General features: G+C 44.1%; 1 protein-coding gene across 4 annotated transcripts in view; it reads right to left on the reverse strand.

Moving 5' to 3' along the window:
* The window catches only part of LOC134336613 (caskin-2-like), a 300,486-nt gene that overhangs the window by 116,130 nt on the left and 165,295 nt on the right, over nucleotides 1-19,061 (reverse strand). For all 4 annotated transcript variants that reach the window (XM_063030953.1, XM_063030951.1, XM_063030952.1 and 1 more), the window contains one exon: nucleotides 9,273-9,324. In XM_063030953.1, the coding sequence (XP_062887023.1) occupies nucleotides 9,273-9,324 (52 nt within the window). The remainder of the gene's footprint in view (nucleotides 1-9,272; nucleotides 9,325-19,061) is intronic.

Here is a 19,061-nt window from a genome sequence, read left to right on the forward strand (position 1 = left end):
TCTCATCCTGAATAAGATACTCCAGCATCTTCCTAACCATTTAAATCAAACTACATGGCCTGTAATCTCCTGTCTTCTGTCTCCCTCCCTTCTTACAGAGTGGAATAACATTTGCAATGTTCCACTCCACTGGAACCATTCCAGAATCTAGTGATTTTTGAAAGATCATTACCAATGCCTCCACAATCTCTTCAGCTACTCTTACAGAATCCTGGGTTAGAGTCCGCCTGGTCCGGGTGATTTATTTACTTTCAGACTATTCAACTTTCCAAGTACCATCTGCTCAGTAATAGTGGCTACACACACTTGTTCCCTGACACTCTCCAATTTCTGGCATACTGCTAGTGTGTTCCACAGTGAAGACTGGTGCAAAATGCTTATTGAATTGGTCCATCTGCCATTTCTTTGTCTCCCATTACTGCCTCCCAGCATCATTTTCCAACAGCCCAATATCCACTCTTGCCTCTCTTTTACTCTTCAAATATCTGAAAAAAACTTCTTGTATATTCTTTTATATTATTGGCTAGCTTATCTTTATATTTCATCTTTTCTCTCCTTATGGCCTTTTTAGTTGCCTTCTGTGATTTTTAAAATCTTCCCAATTCTCTAGTTTCCCACTAATTTTTCTAATATTATATGCCCTCTCTTTTGCTTTTGTGTTGTCTTTGACTTCCCTTGTCAGTCATCACTGCCTCAACCTTTAAGATACTTCTTTGGGATGAATATATCCTACGCCTTCAGGATTGATCCCAGAAACTCCAGCTATTGCTGCTCTGCCAACATCCCAGCCAGTGTCTCTTTCCAATCAACTTTGACCAGCTACAACAAGAGAAGATCTGTATATGCTGGAAATCCAAAGCAACACACACAAAACGCTGGAGGAACCAGCAGGCCAGGTAGCATCTATGGAAAAGAGTACAGTTGATGTTTCAGGCCGAAACCCTTCAGATATACAGCATGGAAACAGGTCCTTCAACCCAACTGATTGAAATGCCAGCATTTGCCCCATAGCCTTCTAAGCCTTTTCAGAGTCAACCACAGATAGTGCGATGGGAGTCACACAGAGGGCAGACTGGGGAGAAGAACATTTATCCTCATGAAAGGCTGCAGTGAACCAGATGGGGATCTATAATAGCCCAAGGGCTTTGTGGTTATTATCACAAGGACTAGACATTACCTGAATTTTGGCCCCCACGTCTGCTGTGGTGGGATTTGAACGAAGTTCTCTGGATTGCTTTGTCAAAGTATCTAGGTCACTAACCCAGAATTTAACCAGTGCGCTACTGCTGTGGAGGAGGATAGAGAGAGACAGACAGAATGATTCAGGGAAGGAATGCCAGAACTTGGGGCCTGAGCTTCATTAATTTACAAATGACCTTCCTCAAATTAGTTACATTAGCTCCAAAAATCTGCTTAGAATTGAGGGCAATGTAGTAAAATGCCCAGAAACTCAGCACGGGCTGTGCTAACGTCATTGGTAATGAGTTACAAGATTCCTGTTTGTTGTTGAAAATGAATTTGGGTCTACATAGACCTGACCTTATATTATTAAGGGGCAGAAATAATCCACATTAGGCTGCAACTCCTACAGCACCAGTATTCCTTTACGACCCAGGATACTCTTCATAAAGGCTAGACTCTTGAACTCTAAAATGCATCACTCTTAAGACCCATTTTGCTCTCCCAAATGCACACAGCCCTATACAGGTTTCCTATGATTAATAAAGGGTTAGACTCCCATAAAACCTATAATTAAGTAAAAATTTGCATAGCAAGAGGGATAGTAAATCCTTAACTTTTGCAGAGAATGCCAACTGCCCTGAATGATAGGAAGTCAGTAGTTAGTCAACCTCCCTGTAAGGCTGCAGTCAATCAAAAGCACACTAGATTCGTTCTGACACCTGAACACAGGCCATTCCCCCAGGACCAGGTGGAAGAGCACAGGTGATGAAGTTTGCTCATTTTAAACAGCTCCTTCATTTCACAGACTTCTCCCCACTAGGTTGATCTGAAAGATAGTTCTATGATACCATTTCTCATGGCACAGTGTTTAGAGGGAATAAAATTCTTCAAGTTCATACTCTATCGACTATTGTAGCAAACAAAATCTTTTATTCAGTGATAAATTAAATAAAACCCTCCGTTGTAGTAAAGATTTGTTAGATAAACATTTGCTAGTGTAGCCTTGCTTACATTTCACAGCAATGATCAGCTAGGTTGTATTCCACTCCCCACACCCTGGAGCTCAGGGTAAAAAAGTCAAAACGGCATTTCTAAAGAGTAAGCAACACACACACAAAATGCTGGTGGAACGCAAGTCTTGGCCTGAAACGTCGCCTGTGCTTCTTCCTATGGATGCTGTCTGGCCTGCTGCGTTCCACCAGCATTTTGTGTGTGTTGCTTGAATTTCCAGCATCTGCAGATTTCCTCGTGTTTGCATTTCTGAAGAGCAAACAACTTTCCAGTATGTATTCTGGTGTTCCTGACAACACCCTACGGGAATACACACACAGAGTTCTGTCTGTTTACATCTCTCTCTCGCCCACCTCAAATACCGCACTTTGGCAGCACCCTGGTGACCATTGCCTGAAGAGAATCTTCCCCACTCTGTTAAAAAGGACAAACCTTTTTCCCTCACTCAGGGATAAAGGAGCCCAGGAGTGCACAGGTGACTCTCAGGTTGGAGGAGCAACACCTCATATTCCATCTTGGTAGCCTCCAACATGTTGGCATGAATATCGATTTCTCTAACTTACAGTAATTACTCCCCCCTTCCATTCTTAATTCTGGTTACCTTCTCACCTGTCCATCACCTCCCTTTGATTCCCCTTCTTCCATGGTCCACTGTTGTCTCCTATTTGGTTCCTCCTTCTTTAGTCTTTACCTCTTCCACCGTGCCTCCCAGCTACTTACTTCATCCCCCTTTTCCCCACCCACCCACCTTTCCTCCTGACCCTGTCTCACCTATCAGCCGCCAGCTTGTTTTTCTTCCCCTCCCCCCCACCTTCTTATTCTGGCTTCTGCCCTCTTCCTTTCCAGTCCCGATGAAGGGTCTCAGCCAAAATGCCAAATGTTCATTCCCCTCCGTAGATACTGTCTGACTTGCTGAGTTGCTCTGGCATTTTGTGTTTCATTCTCCTGGCTCATGCAGTGTTGACTGCTTCAGATTCCACATAAGATACAATTTGACCACATCGTATTGCATTTGCTCTGGCTCAACAAGCAGCATAAAGTTCTGTGAACACCGCACCAGATAAATACACCTACAATTATGAAAGTTGGCAGCATAGATTAAGCCTTGTCATGTCTGTCCAATCTCTTAATTTACTTTCTACATTGCTTGAAATTTTCACAGTTGGTAATTTTCTCCTTTGAAAAGCTAGAATCCTCCACTTATTCTAGTCAGACATATTCCACAACAATTCCACTGAATGAAACGAGTGCCCGCTCGTCGAACCATCCACCAGGATGTGTTACCTCAGTGTCTGTAACCGAGCAGAACATGTAAATGACATGTTCAACTACATGTTGGGATGGACACATTTTGGACTTCAATTACAGGCCTCAAGCTGCTGACCAGATGATGACCATGGAAATACTATTTTACGAATTAACTTTGTCAATATTCCTTACAATTTTCAACAAATCCCACTAACAAACAATCCTCTGAAGGAACACACCAGGTCAAGCAGCATCTGTGGAGGAAGAATTGTTGGTTAGTTTTAATACAAAAACACTGCCAATTTCTTACCCCTCCAACAGATGCTGTTCGACCTCCTGAGATACTCAATAGGTTGTTTAGAACATAGAACGTGCCCTTCGGCCCACAATGTTGTGCCCTCCTTTTAATCTACTCCACGATCAACCCTTCCCTCCCACATCGCTCTCCATTTTCCTTTTATCCGTGATCCTATCTAAGAGTCTCTTAAATGGCTCTAATTTATCAGCCTCTACTACCAACCCCAGGCAATGGCCACTTTGTGTGGTAAATTCTACCTCTGATATCTCGCCTATAGTTTCCTCCGTTCAGCTTAAGATGATACCTGGTGTTGGCCATTGCCACCCTGGCTAAAAGGCACTGGATGACCACCCTATCTATGCCTCTTATAATTTTATCACCTCTCTCATCCTTCTTTGCTCCGAAGAGAAAAGCCCTAGTTTGCTCAACCTTCCAGCAGCTACAGACTCCTGTCTTCCCACCAGTGTTGTGTTGGCTTTCTCTGTTCTGTCTCATCTTCAAGTACCAGAACGTTTGTACGAAATTTAAATGTATAAATAAGGAGTAGCAGTGGGTTGCTTGACCCCTTTTAGGAATGCCATTCATACTTCTTTACAATGTATGAGTGACCATTCAGCCCATCATGTCTAGAGGACTCCCCATCAATCTCACTCCCTCACTTTTTACCTTCCCACAATTCTCTCTCACATGTTCATCGTAGCAGATCTGACCACAAACTCAACTCCAGGAACCTTTTGCTTATCAAAGATCCATCTAACAATACAAGAAAGGCAACAATGATTTTTAAAAATTGTACAGTATGTTGCCACAAGACTTCACAGCTGAGGAGAGTGAAAGTAAGATTTGCATTAGATCACAAAATACCAGGTATCAAGGATTTTTCCAAAGATGACGAGTGTTGGATTTGAGAACTGCCACAGCTAACTTGTGATGTCCCAGACAAAGAGCACCAGGATTTTGGTGGTGTTGGGTGGGTGGGTGGGTGTGTGTGTGTGTGTGTGTGTGTGTGTGTGTGTGTGTATGTGTGTGTCTTTGGTCACCTTGTCTGTCAGTCTGTCTGGTGGGCCGGTCTGTCTGTCTGTATACATGTGTTTGCGTATGTCCTTGGATTATTGTTTATTTTGAAACAGTTCTTATATAAAACAGTACAAACAAGAACAGGCCCTTTTAGCCCATGATGCTTTGCTCAAATAATTAAGCTAATGTCGTCTGATCCCTTCTGCCGCACATGATCCATATCCTTCCAATCCCTGCATATTCATATCCGAATGCCTCCATCATATTCTCCCACTACTATCCCTGGTAACACATCCTAGACACCCACCATCAGTGTGAAAAAAAACTGCCCTGCATGTCTCCATTGAATTTTCCATCTCCCACCTTGAATGCATGCCCTCTGGTACCAGAGATTGGACCCCAGGAGAAAGACACCAGCTGTCTATGCCTTTTATAATCTCATAACTTTAAGCTTCTATCAGGCCTCCCCTCGTTTATGAATGAAGTGTTGACATGTGCTGTTGTTCTCAGAGCCCAGGATGCAAACACAGCTCCTGTGTGCTCAACAGATCCCAAAAATAGAACAGTGGGAAGATCACGTTCACTGAAGACAAAAGAGCGACTTCAGTGTAGTATTGTTCCTTAGGATCAACACCACTGATGGTTCGGCATTCACTGGGTGACTTACGTGTAACCTTGTTCCTTAGCACCAATAGTGCTGACAGTACGGCATTCTCTCAGCAGTGGACTGATGTGTGGGCTTGGACAGACAGTGTGGGTCACCTCCAGAACCAGACTCCTCTGTCTTAGAGAGCAGCGTGCCACCTTAGAGAGTAGGGTGAACAGCCACCTTGGGAACTGATTGTTTAAGATGCTCATCATGTATTGGCTGGCACAGAAGCGTAACAGTTAGTATTGCTGTCTTCCAGCTCCAGTAACCCAGGTTTGATCCTCTCCTCCAGCCTGCCTGTACACAGTTGTAGTGTGTATATTCTCCTGTGACTTCTCTGTAGGTTCTCTACTTTCCTCCCAAATCCCAAAATGTTTTGCTCAGTTGGTGAACTGGTCACAATGTGAGTGAGTGGTAAGAGAAACTGGGGCGGGGGAAGTAAACAGTGAAGTGAGAGATAATGGGATAGAGTGATGCAAATGGGGAATGTGTCACGGCGTGCACTGGCAATATTTGAACCTAAGTGTGGAGGAAAGATAGGCTCTGACGTAGAGATGGCAACCAGAGTTTATTTATAATGATTCCAAAAGAACATCAGTGGCTTGGCCGAGCTATACTGTGAGAAAAAACATTCTCAAAACTAAGACCCCGTTATTAGTACTAATCAGGCATCCACTTAAATAATACAAGTAACACAGAACCCCTGAACCTATCAAAATAAACTTAGCAAGCTTAAGCAGAAAGAACCAGGAGACCACATTACAAAGAGCGTGTTGCTGAAAAAAAACACAAGTTACTCTAAACAATTAATGACTCACATTAAACAACTGACCAATTCACGTGCTCTAAAAACCTCGGAGCTGAATGCTCTCTGGCCTGAAGAATGGGACTGATGGGATTGCTGCCAGTTGTGTATTGGTTCAATGGGCTGAATGGCCTTCTGTGTAAGTGACTACGAGGAATATGGAAAATCTGATTAACTATTTTGGAGAGGTGTTCAAGTTACATATGCACGCTGGTACTGCTAGCATTCACAGTATCAATGACCTTTCTGGCATCCTTGATGCTATTGTCTTTTTTTGTGCAAGGCAGAGGGTTGGGGTCTGAGGTTCTAGTCACCGATTTCTGGATGGGCGATCTGTTAGATTTTGTGCAAGGAAGGGGGTTGGGGGTTTGGGGTTTGATGTTCCAGCTGTTGTTGTCCATGTAGGCAATGTTAATTTTTTGTGTGAGGGAGGTAGTGGGGAGTTTGGGTTTTGTAAGTTTTGTTTCTTTTTCGTTTTCGTGTGGCGGGGTGGGAAGGGGTTGATGTTTTCTTTCTCAACAAGAAACTCCCATAGTTTTTCTGTATTTCATGGCTATCTGGAGAAGACGGATATCAGAGTTGTACAGTACAGTACATACATACCTTGACAATAAAATAAACCTTTGAGCCTTTTTCCTCACAACAGAAGCCCTGCCAAGTGTATTTCAGTTTGGGAAAGTGCAGAACATCCAGCTGTGGGGCACCTCAGTGGCACTGCATTAATCATCATTCCCTTGCAGTTAAGGGGGCCTGAGACCCACTGAGCTGTCAACACGTCCGTCCTCCAGGTATCTGTATGCTGGGATTCCCAACACATGAGACCAGGTTTGTTCGAAGTTCATCTCTACTCATCGAGCAGGAACAGACTCAAGACTCGGCCCTCAGTTGAACGTGGACAGCAGTTTTAATTAAGTATTTTTGAGCCTGAGTCAGGCTCCCAATGCAAAGGCCCAGTGTTTTGGTTCCAACATCGCTCTGATCTCATCTGACAGCTACCAAGTCAGACTGAGGAAAGAGGCCCAAGGCAAACCAAAAGCAGACACAGTGCCCATCGTGACCTCAGCACCTCTTGAAGTCCTTCTACAGCCAATTAACTGGTGGAGATGTAGTCAGTGTTGTAAATGCATTTAAAGGACCCTATGACCATTTCAAAGAGCGATAAGAGAGATCCTTCCCTATTGCTGTCATTAGGTCTCTCGTGAGCAGTTCATTCTCTGATGGTTTTTACATTACAGATTTTGGGATAGAGCTTTGCATACACCATCGTTTCTGCAATGCAACACACTTTGTAAGTACTTGGGAGGCTTAAGGTGCTTTTTCTGTGTACTAAGTGTCCTTTGACTGCACAAATCAGTGTAAAGAGCACTATACGGCTGCCAGCAGGAAACCCAACGACCAGGCAGGCAGCAAGGGTAGGTGGGAGCCCCTTGAAGTATTTGCATTCGTTGTCCAGCCTTAGACATGATGACCATGGTCTGAGTTGACGTGAGGGAACTCACCAACTCTGCACGTACAGAAAAGGATAGCGCCTCAGGGCCCTCCAGTGGGCAGGTGCCTAGGGACCAACAAGTAAAACTTGTGGATAGTTCCTGGACTCTTCCAACATTTGTCTCACCCTCTTCCACATCCACTGACCAGAAAGACTCATAGCCAGTTCTCAACTGCATCGCTCCACTAATGCTCAGCTACAGCACTGGCCATCTTAACCACTCCTCTGGCTTAACAGGTACCTCACATATCCTTCACTAACGACCCAGACAGTTGCCTTTACTGAGCGATGACACTTCCATGCTGCTTTTCCTAAAGCCCGTGTGGCACCTGAAGAGTGGGGAAGCCGCTGGGCAGGTACACCCACGCTGTGCTAATGTCATATACCTGAAGCCTCCGGGAGGGGTTAAAGAGCCATCACAGAGAAAAACACAGCCACCACCTGCGTTCCTGTCACAAGGTGATGTTTTATAAGGAGCAGAGTCGTTGTAAGACCCTCAGGAATGAATGTTCTTCCAGTCCTTGGTCTGAGCCCACATAGACAGCAGTCACCTTGGCCGAAATACGAGTGCAGGCTGCCCTTTGTGAACCGTGTCTGGAGTTTGTGATTTCCTTCCGTAAAGAGAGACCAGCCACTCGGACCACTTCTGAAATTTTGACATGAACTCAAAGCCCATCCAAAATGGCTGGGAATAGGCAGGCCAGTCAGTACTGGGTGATTCATGGTGTAGGTGGCAACCCTTTTGCACTCAAATCTTCTTTCTTTGCTCAAGTGCAGATGAGGTGTTGATCTGTTTTTCTCTCCGCACGCACCCGTCTCTTCCCAGCACTTTCTGTTTTCAGATGTCAAACCACCTGTTGTTTACCTCCAGAAGTTCTGAATTTAAGCTTTAGTCAAGCAATTGAATAGCATTCACTTTTGTCAGTGATCGGTATCTTGGTTCTTTTATAAGATTGGGTATCGCCCCACCTACAGCTCCCAATTACTACATCATCAGATAACGTGCCTGTGCAAGATCCTAGGGGCTTCAAAATAGACTTTGTAAAATTCCCGAATATCAAAAAAAAACTGTATTTGCTTGAAATCTGAAATAAAAACAGAAAAAGCTAGTAACTCTCAGCAAGTGTTTGTGGAAAGAGAGATCTTTCTGATCCAAGACTCGTTCAAAAACAGAGATATTAGACAGATTATTTTGTTTGCTGAGAGTAGTCAAGGAATAGTCAGAAACGGTGATAACCCCTTACCTCATGAATTGCCTTCTATGTTCTATGTTTGACTGATTTTGTAGGGGCAGAACCCACAACTATTTCACGGTAAGAAATGTGTAACAGAAGACCCAGCTCTTTGCATTTGCATCAACAGTAAAGATAGCATCAGCTTGAGGCAAAAAACAGACATTTGAAGAATGCATTGTGATACTTTCCCCAGTACGGTATCCCCTCTTTAAGATAAACAATACAGGGACCTCAACACGGAAAATGTTCCCTGGGGTATCGATTGATCCTACAGCTGAACTGATTTTTGGCACTGAGGGTTGCAAGATCAGTGCAAACCGGAAGCTGATGGTACTCACCCATCTGAATCTTGGTAGTTCACATTCAGCCTCTTTGTGGAGCCCAGGAGCTCTGCAATTGAAGAAAGAAGAATTAATAAGAAAGGAGCTCAGTTACAAAGTGACACTTAGGAACTTTAGGACACAAGGCTGGAAGATGGCACAGAGGGTAACAAATCAGCCATCATTTTGAATAGCAAGGTAGGAACAGGAGACGAGATGGTCACTTCAAAACATTAAACTAATTCAAAGGAAGACATGGGAGTCTGGGAATGTGGGTCACAGTTCAAGTTTACTTTAAGTGAGGCACGCATTTATCACCTGGTAGTGTGATGACATATGCAATTAATATATTTTTACATATGCCCCATCATTAATTATTTAAACAAGAATGCTTAATCAAGCAATATATAAAGGCTGCAGAAAAGGTGGATGCCATGAAGGGATTGTCTACACAGTCTCTGTGGGTGGAGGTTAGGAACAGGAAGGGGTCAATAACTTTACTGGGTATTTTTAATAGGCCGCCCAATAGTAACAGGGATATCAAGGAGCAGATAGGGAAACAGATCCTGGAAAGGTGTAATAATAGCAGAGTTGTCGTGATGGGAGATTTTAATTTCCCAAATATCGACTGGCATCTCCCTAGAGCAAGGGGTTTAGATGGGGTGGAGTTTGTTAGGTGTGTTCAGAAAGATTTCTTGACACAATATGTAGATAAGCCTGCAAGAGGAGAGGCTATACTTGATTTGGTATTGGGAAATGAACCTGGTCAGGTGTCAGATCTCTCAGCATTTTGGAGATAGTGATCATAATTCTATCTCCTTTACAATAGCACTGGAGAGAGATAGGAACAAACAAGTTAGAAAAGTGTTTAATTGGAGTAAGGGGAATTATGAGGCTATCAGGCAGGAATCAGAAGCTTAAATTGGAAACAGATGTTCTCAGGGAAATGTACGGAAGAAATATGGCAAATGTTCAGGGGATATTTGTGTGGATGTCTGCATAGGTAAGTTCCAATGAGACAGGGAAGTTATGGCAGGGTACAGGAACCGTGGTGTACAAAGGCTGTAATAAATCTAGTCAAGAAGAAAAGAAAAGCTTACGATCGAAGAAGATGGAGGTGCATAGCCGCGAACCCCAGATTCAGGACGGCACCCACTGACTGACTGACTGACTGACAAAAGGTTCAGAGAGCTAGGTAACGTTAGAGATCTAGAAGATTGTAAGGCTAACAGGAAGGAGCGTAAGAAGGAAATTAGGAGAGCCAGAAGGGGCCATGAGAAGGCCTTGGCAGGCAGGATTAAGGAAAACCCCAAGGCAATCTACAAGTATGTGAAGAACAAGAGGATAAGACGTGAAAGAATAGGACCTATCAAGTGTGACAGTGGGAAAGTATGTATGGAACCGGAGGAAATAGCAGAGGTACTTAATAAATACATTACTTCAGTATTCACTATGGAAAAGGATCTTGGTGATTGTAGTGATGACTTGCAGCAGACTGAAAAGCTTGAGCATGTACATATCAAGAAAGAGGATGTGCTGGAGCTTTTGGAAAGCATCAAGTTGGTTAAGTCGCCAGGACTGGATGACATGTACCCCAGGCTACTGTGGGAAGCAAGGGAGGAGATTGCTGAGCCTCTGGCGATGATCTTTGCATCATCAATGGGGATGGGAGAGGTTCCGGAGGATTGGAGGGTTGCGGATGTTGTACCTTTATTCAAGAAAGGGAGTAGAGATAGCCCAAGGAATTATAGACCAGTGAGTCTTACTTCAGTAGTTGGTAAGTTGATGGAGAAGATCCTGACAGGCAGGATTTATGAACATTTGGAGAGGTATAATATGATTAGGAATAGTCAACATGGCTTTGTCAAGGGCAGGTCGTGCCTTATGAGCCTGATTGAATTTTTTGAGGATGTGACTAAACACATTGATGAAGAAAGAGCAGTAGATGTAGTGTAAATGGATTTCAGCAAGGCATTTGATAAGATACCCCATGCAAGGTTCATTGAGAAAGTAAGGAGGCATGGGATCCAAGGGGACATTGCTTTATGGATCCAGAACTGGCTTGCCCACAGAAAAAAAAGACTGGTTGTAGACGGGTCATATTCTGCATGGAGGTCGGTGACCAGTGGAGTGCCTCAGGGATCTGTTCTGGGACCCTTACTACTCATGATTTTTATAAATGACCTGGATGAGGAAATGGAGGGATGGGTTAGTAAGTTTGCTGATGACACAAAGGTTGGGGGTGTTGTGGATAGTGTGGAGGGCTGTCAGAGGTTACAGGGGGACATTTATAGGATGCAAAACTGGGCTGAGAAGTGGCAGATGGAGTTCAACCCAGATAAGTGTGAAGTAGTTCATTTTGATAGGTCAAATATGATGGCAGAATATAGTATTAATGGTAAGACTCTTTCTTGGCAGCATGGAGGATCAGAGGGATCTTGGGGTCCAAGTCCATAGGACGCTCAAAGCAGCTGCGCAGGTTGACTCTGTGGTTAAGAAGTCATACGGTGTATTCACCTTCATCAATCATGGAATTGAGTTTAGGAGCCGAGAGGTAATGTTGCAGCTATAGAGGACCCTGGTCCGACCCCACTTGGAGTACCATGCTCAGTTCTGCTCGCCTCACTACAGGAAGGATGTGGAAGCCATAGAAAGGGTGCAGAGATTTACAAGGACCATGCCTGGATTGGGGAGCACGCCTTATGAGAATAGGTTGAGTGAACTCAGCCTTTTCTCCTTGGAGCGACGGAGAATGGGAGGTGACCTGATGATGAGAGGCACTGATCGTGTGGATAGTCAGAGGCTTTCTCCCAGGGCTGTAATGGTTGCCACAAGAGGACACAGGTTTAAGGTGCTGGGGAGTAGGTACAGAGGAGATGTCAGGGGTAAGTTTTTTACTCAGAGAGTGGTGAGTGCGTGGAATGGGCTGCCGGCAACGGTGGTGGAGGCGGATACAATAGGGTCTTTTAAGAGACTTTTGGATAGGTACATGGAGCTTAGAAAAATAGAGGGCTATAGGTAAGCCTAATAATTTCTAAGGTAGGGACATGTTCGGCACAACTTTGTGGGCCGAAGGGCCTGTATTGTGCTGTAGGTTTTCTATGTTTCTATAAAGATTACTTAAATGCCATTGAAACATTAAATACACAACACAACTCTAACTATTTCTTACGTTAGTGAAATTGAGGGAGAGTGATATGATGAGAGAGGGTGAGAGTGTGATGCAGTACGAGTAACAAAGAGAGAGAAGTACTAACAGAACAATACAATTACAAGCTTGCAAACTGACCACCAAACCTCATTATGAAATTATCACAAGAATTTCTGTTCTGCAATTACAGATTTCAGCATGGTGAATCGTGAGTGGAGAACTCTGGTTATGGAAACAATATAACACTGTACTCTGTCCCTGTCACAGGAATCTATCAAGTTAACCTGTGATGACCAGCTGACCCACTGATACTTTATCTAGTGTTAGTGTTTCTGGGGATGAATAGGTTATGTAGAATCACTGCTAGATATTGCGATTTCAGATCCAGCAACATTATGTTAAATACACCAGGCCTTTGTTGGTCTATGGACATTTTTGCATGGTTCTGGCTTCCATATCTTCGGAAGTCTTGGAGACTCAGGAAACGCTGAAAAAAGATTTTAGCAAGCAGGATTGATTGAACAGCAGCCTTGGGTTCCTTCCTCCATAAAGGTGGACTTGCATATTAAAAAGCACGTTACAAAGTAGAAAGCAGCCACTGGACTCATTAGGTCCATGCCTGCTCCCAATAGAGCAATCCACAAACTCATTCTGCCTCTCCTTATTACACTGCTGTGCTAAATATTTTCCCTCATAAGCTCATCAACTTCTGTTCAATTACACGAAATGGTAATTTACAGCGGTCAATTACCCTACCAATCTGTCTTTGGAAGATGAGGGCAACTGGAGCAATGGAAGTGAAACCATGTGGTCACAGGGAGAACATACAAACCCTCTCAGATGGCATCAGGGGCCACCATCGAAACTGGATCACGAGGTGTGAGGCAGCAGCACCACTCTGCTGCCATCTTAAAAGTGATGTTTAAAATTATGATGTGCTTTAATAGACACGATAGTTCCACTAGCAGACTCCAAAGTTTGGGGCCACAAAAATACGATGATCATTGCAAATCCAGAATCACAGTCAGGAAAGCTCACCAACACCTCTACTTTCTGAGGAGGCTGAAGAGAGCTGGACTACGCACATTTATACTCCTGTCATTCTACAGATGCACAATAGAGAGCATCCTAACATTCTGCGTCACTGCTTGGTACTGGAACTGCACTACAGCAGACAGGAAGGCTCTACAACAAGTAGTCAAATCTGCCCAACATCACCAGTACCAGCCTACCTTCCATCATGGACATATATACAAGAATGGTGCTAGTAAAGGGCCAGTAACATCATGAAGGGTCCCACCCACACAGCTCATGGACTGTATGTCCCACTCCCATCAGTGAGGAGGATATGTAGCACCTACACCAGGACCACCAAACCCAAAAACAGTTACTTTCCCCAAACAGAAAGGCTGAACAAGGTAAAAGGCTACTCACTAACCCACCCCTCCTCACCCCCAACCACCACTACTTTGTCATTTCCTGTAGGTCATCTTACATACAGACACACTTGCGCCTAGTATCACTTTATGGACATACTATCTAAGTATATAACCAATCTCACATATTAATTTTTGTTGTTTTTTATTACTATCATGTTCCTTATCTTACTGTGTGTATTTTTGTGCTTCATCAAATCTAGAGTAACAATTATTTCATTCTCCTTCATGCTTGTCGACTTGAAATAACATTAAACTATCTTGAAAACAAAAGTTTGACCTCCAGTTTGGGCTGCCTGCTTTGGTCAGAAATAACAGATTGCCTAAAACAAGCCACTTCTCAATATCACCAATACTTCAGCAAGTTAAAAAAGAATCAAAGAAAATAATTTTTTTTAAAAAAGGTTTTACTACACATCCATTAGTCAGCCTGGGTTGAAGAGCCCAGCACAGTCTTGAATTCTGGCAATTATCATCTCCACTAGGGATGTGCAAGTCAGGGTACTCCAACAGAGAAAGCCAATTGGTCCGGAGAGACCTGGGAAGCGCACATTCCTTTGGTGTGGTAGTGTACTCTGCTGGTGATTTAGTCGACGTTTCTGTGTTTTGTTTAAGATCAGCGCAGTGTGTCCCAGTTCAATTCAGTTAATCATTAGATCTAACTACTGACTAAAATTACACACAATAGTGAACTAGGTAGAAACAAAACAGTAACTAAATTAACCAGCACCCATTTCCTGGAGTGACCACGTGTCCACCTCCAGACCAAATATCCCAGGCTGTTTGCTGACTAATATAGAAAAGACTCTGCAAGTCATCACAAGATGTGAATAGTCTTTTCTCTTCAAGTCCCACAAGAGTGTCTGCAGTTGCTGCAATCCTTGAACAGCACACAAAATGCTGGAGAAACTCAGCAGGTCAGGTGGCAGTTATGGAAGAAACTGAACAATTGAGCACATCTAGATGAAACGCCATTATAGGAAAGCAGCATCCAATATCAGAGATCCCCACCACCAGGTCATGCTCTTTTCTCGCTGCTGCCATCAGGTAGAAGATACAAAAGCCTCAGAACTCACACCAACAGGTTCAAGAACAGTTTCTACCCCTCAACCATCAAGCTCTTGAATAATAGAGGATAACTACACTCACTTGCCCCATCATTGAAATGTTCCTACAACCAATGATCTCACTTTAAGGACTGTATCTTATTATCTCGTTATTTATTTATATTTGCAATTGCACAATTTGTTGTCTTCTGCACTCTGGTTGAACTTTCATTGATCCTGTTATCGTTACTATTCTGTAGATTTGCTGAGTATGCCCACAGGAAAATTAATCTCAAGGTTGTATATAGTGACATATACGTGCTTTGGTAATAAAACTCATTTTGAACTTCAATCAATCGTTATCACCCTATCACCCACCAATCATCCCGACGAAGGACTCGGATGTCAACATTTTATTTCCCTGCACAGATGCAGCCTGACCAGCTGAAATCCTCCAGCTGTTTGTATGTGTTTCACCAGTATTTGTTCCTGAATTTGCTGAAGTGACATTAGTCTTTGAGATATTTAATGGATTTTTGCCAGTGTTGAACTCAAACCAGAAGTCCACCACACATAAAGGTCATCCATATTCACTCTAGGTGCAGATGAGATGTTGAACTATGTGTCTCAGACAGACATGACATAACGTAACATAGCAACACGGCAGTGCATAGGCTGGCGTGTTTGCCTCACGGTTCAGGAGACTGGGATTGATCCTGACCTCATGTTCAACCTGAGCAAAGTTTGCACATTCTCCCTTTGACTGTGTGGGATCTCTGGATTCCTCCCAGTCCCTAACCTGAGCCAACAGGTGAACTGGTTGCTGTAAATTATCCTGCATGTAAAAACAATGGAAAGTTGTTGGGCACAGGTCAGGAAGACTGATGGAGAGAGCACACACTCTCTCACATTTCCTACAGTACCAGTGGGCCAACACTTCATTAGCTGCAGACTGCTTTGCAATGTCATGAGGTTGTGAAAGGCACTAATTAAACACAACTGCCGACTCTACTTCCCACACAAGTATGGAAAGATGGATTAACCTATGTGTGCAGAAAACCTAGCTGCATTAGGGAATCAAGAACAAGAATGCATGTTATTCCACCCGTCCAGCAATTTGCCCCTGCCCACCACTGACCCAGCTGACTCTTCCTTGCCAATTCCCACTGCTGGGAAAGCTAGTACATTATTTTCCATTTGCCGGCAGAGCCGCTGTCCTGGCACCAGGGTGATCAGAGCGAAGCCAAGGAGGGATCAGCCTTCCCACTCTGTACGTTTGAGAACCTCTGGAGAGATTTATTCCAAAGCTCCCCTAACCACATCCCCAAGCTGAGGTCACTGAGAAGACTGGCACACTGGCCAGTGGTCGGCCTCCATGATCTGCCAGACGGTGTTGAAATGCTGAAAATTAATATCCCTTACTGTCCGGACTATGGTGGGCTCCTCTGAGAAGCTGAATTCCTCACACGGTTGTCCGTGTGGTGGATTACAACCCTGTGGCTCACTTGTCTGGTACTAGTGACTGTCCCCTCACTTTAAACTGACATCAACCAAACCAGCAGGACTGGGTTAAATTCTGCATTAGACTCATATACTCTGACCACCAGCAAGCCTTGCTTACCAAATCACCAAGAATGACCTCACAATCCAGCAAGGGTCCAATTTTAAAATATTTATCCGTGTTTGAATACCCACTGGGGCTTGCCCCTCCTGATATTTACATCTGTCTGACCCTTCCGGACCTTTGCAACACCCCTTGTCCAGTTCCGTCAGGTCTACCTCCAGATATTCCTCCCAAAACATCCTCGTATTGCTCTTCACCTTCAAAACATTCTTGGAAATCTGCTTGATAGTCAAATCTTACAGTCACTACCACCATATGGAGTACAATCTCATGTCTTGTTTCATTCCTGCATTGTAAGGAAATATGGAAAACATTCAGAGGAAGTCATTTCAGCCCATCAAAATTATGCTAGCTCACAAAGCAGTCTTGTTCCTCACTAATGTTCCCTCCACATTCCCATCAATTTCCCTCTGATAACAATACACTACCACTCACTAAGAGCACCTTACAGTGGCTAATTCCACCACGAACCTGCGTATCTTTGGAACATGGGAGGAAACTGAAGCGCTCAGAGGAAACCCACATGGTCACCGGAAGAACATACAAACTCATTGCATACAGCATCAGACATCAGGTGAACCTGGGGTCACTGCAGCAATCCTGCCAGCTGTGGGACAGCAATCCTACCAGATGTGAGGCAGCAATCCGACCAGATGCCAGATGTGAGGCAGCAATCCGACCAGATGCCAGATGTGAGACAGCAATCCTACCAGATGTGAGGTAGCAATTCTACCAGATGTGAGGCAGCAATTCTACCAGATGCCAGATGTGAGGCAGCAATCCTACCAGATGCCAGATGTGAGGCAGCAATCCTACCAGATGTGAGGCAGCAATTCTACCAGATGCCAGATGTGACGCAGCAATCCTACCAGATGTGAGGCAGCAATTCTACCAGATGCCAGATGTGACGCAGCAATCCTACCAGATGTGCCAGCTGTGAGACAGCAATCCTACCAGATGTGAGGCAGTAACTCTACCAGATGTGCCAGCTGTGAGACAGCAATCCTACCAGCTGTGAGACAGTAATCTTGCCAGATGTGCCAACTGTGAGACAGTAATCCTACCAAATGTGAGACAGCAATCCTACCAAATGTGAGACAGCAAATCCGACCAGGTGTGCCATGGTGCCAGCCAAATTGTTCCTTGCTTACAACACCTGATCTTCCCAAGTAGTTTCCCACCCACGTACCAACTGGGCTGGAACCACAGCTGGGAGGGAGTTCATACTTAATTGAAAATTGCTGAGGTATTTCAAAAAGATGATTTTACCAGGAAAATACTTCCAAATTCTTCTATAAAATTCTAGTACTGGGTTCTGTTCTGGTCACCTTATTAAAGAAAGGATGTGGAAACTTTTGAGGGATTGCAGAGGAAATTTACCAGGATGCTGCCTGGATTAGATAGCATGTCTTCTGAGGAAAGGTTGAGCGAGCTTGGGCTATTCTCTTTGGAATGAAGGAAGATGAGAAGTGACTTCATAGAAGTGTGTAAAATGATGAGGCATTCATAGAGTGGGCAGCCAGCACCTTTCTCCCAGGGGAGCAATGGCCAATTCCAAAGGCTATCCTCTTAAACTGAATGAAGGAAAGTTTGGGGAGATACCTCAGAGGTCCAGTTTTGATACAGAGAATGGTAACTGCCCAGAATACAGTGCCAGGGGTACAGGCTGAGATATTAGGGATATTTAAGAGACTCTTAGATATGCACATGGATAAAAGGGAAATGGAGAGCTAGTAGGAGGGAAGACTTGATTGTGGAGTAGGTTAAAAGGTCAGCACAACACTGTGGGCTGAAAGGCCTGTACGGTTTATGTTCCAAGTGCTTGTGAGCACATTGTATGATGACAAGGCAGAGGTTGAGAAGGTACAAACCCACCTTGTGCGGCGTGCTAAGTTTAAGCCAGCCCCATCCCCAAATGGTTGCTGAATGCCAGTGTACTGGGGGGGGGGGGTGCAATCACCAAAGCCAGTCAGCCAGTCAAGTGCACTGCTGAATAACAACCCGCCATGGTGGCAATCAAACCGTGCGTGAAAACAACTCGCAGCCTCTCACAGGGGCTCACGGTAGTCTGGGCAGAAATCTCGCATATTGGTGAATCAGTAAAAGATTAAGTTATAGCATTTCAACACCCCCCTCACTAATCACTGGCCAGTCTATCAATTGTCATCATGAAAGGCAGCCTTTGTCAACGCTTAGCAACCTCGTCCAGTGCCATTCTATACCAGGGTCTGTATGGTTACTAAGACAACAAGGTCTTATCAGGTCATACTTCGATGCTAAGCCAGCAAGTCCATTAATAGCACGTTGACTGTTTCTAAACACTGAGATGTAATAGTTATTTCTTGTCTACTGAGCTGTTGGTTTTTAATGACTCCCTTTGGGAAATAGTTGTAGTTGCTTTAATGACCAATCACATTTAAGAGGTGGGTTTTCAGAACCTGATGATAATTAAAAGTCAGTGAATTAATGTTTTGGCCTTTGAGCCTCAAATGTAGTAAAAGACGGGAGTGGCCCTCCACATCCTCGGTGGTTACAACTCAGAAGAATTCA

Source organism: Mobula hypostoma, chromosome 22 (assembly GCF_963921235.1).
Source record: "Mobula hypostoma chromosome 22, sMobHyp1.1, whole genome shotgun sequence".
NCBI lineage: Eukaryota > Metazoa > Chordata > Chondrichthyes > Myliobatiformes > Myliobatidae > Mobula > Mobula hypostoma.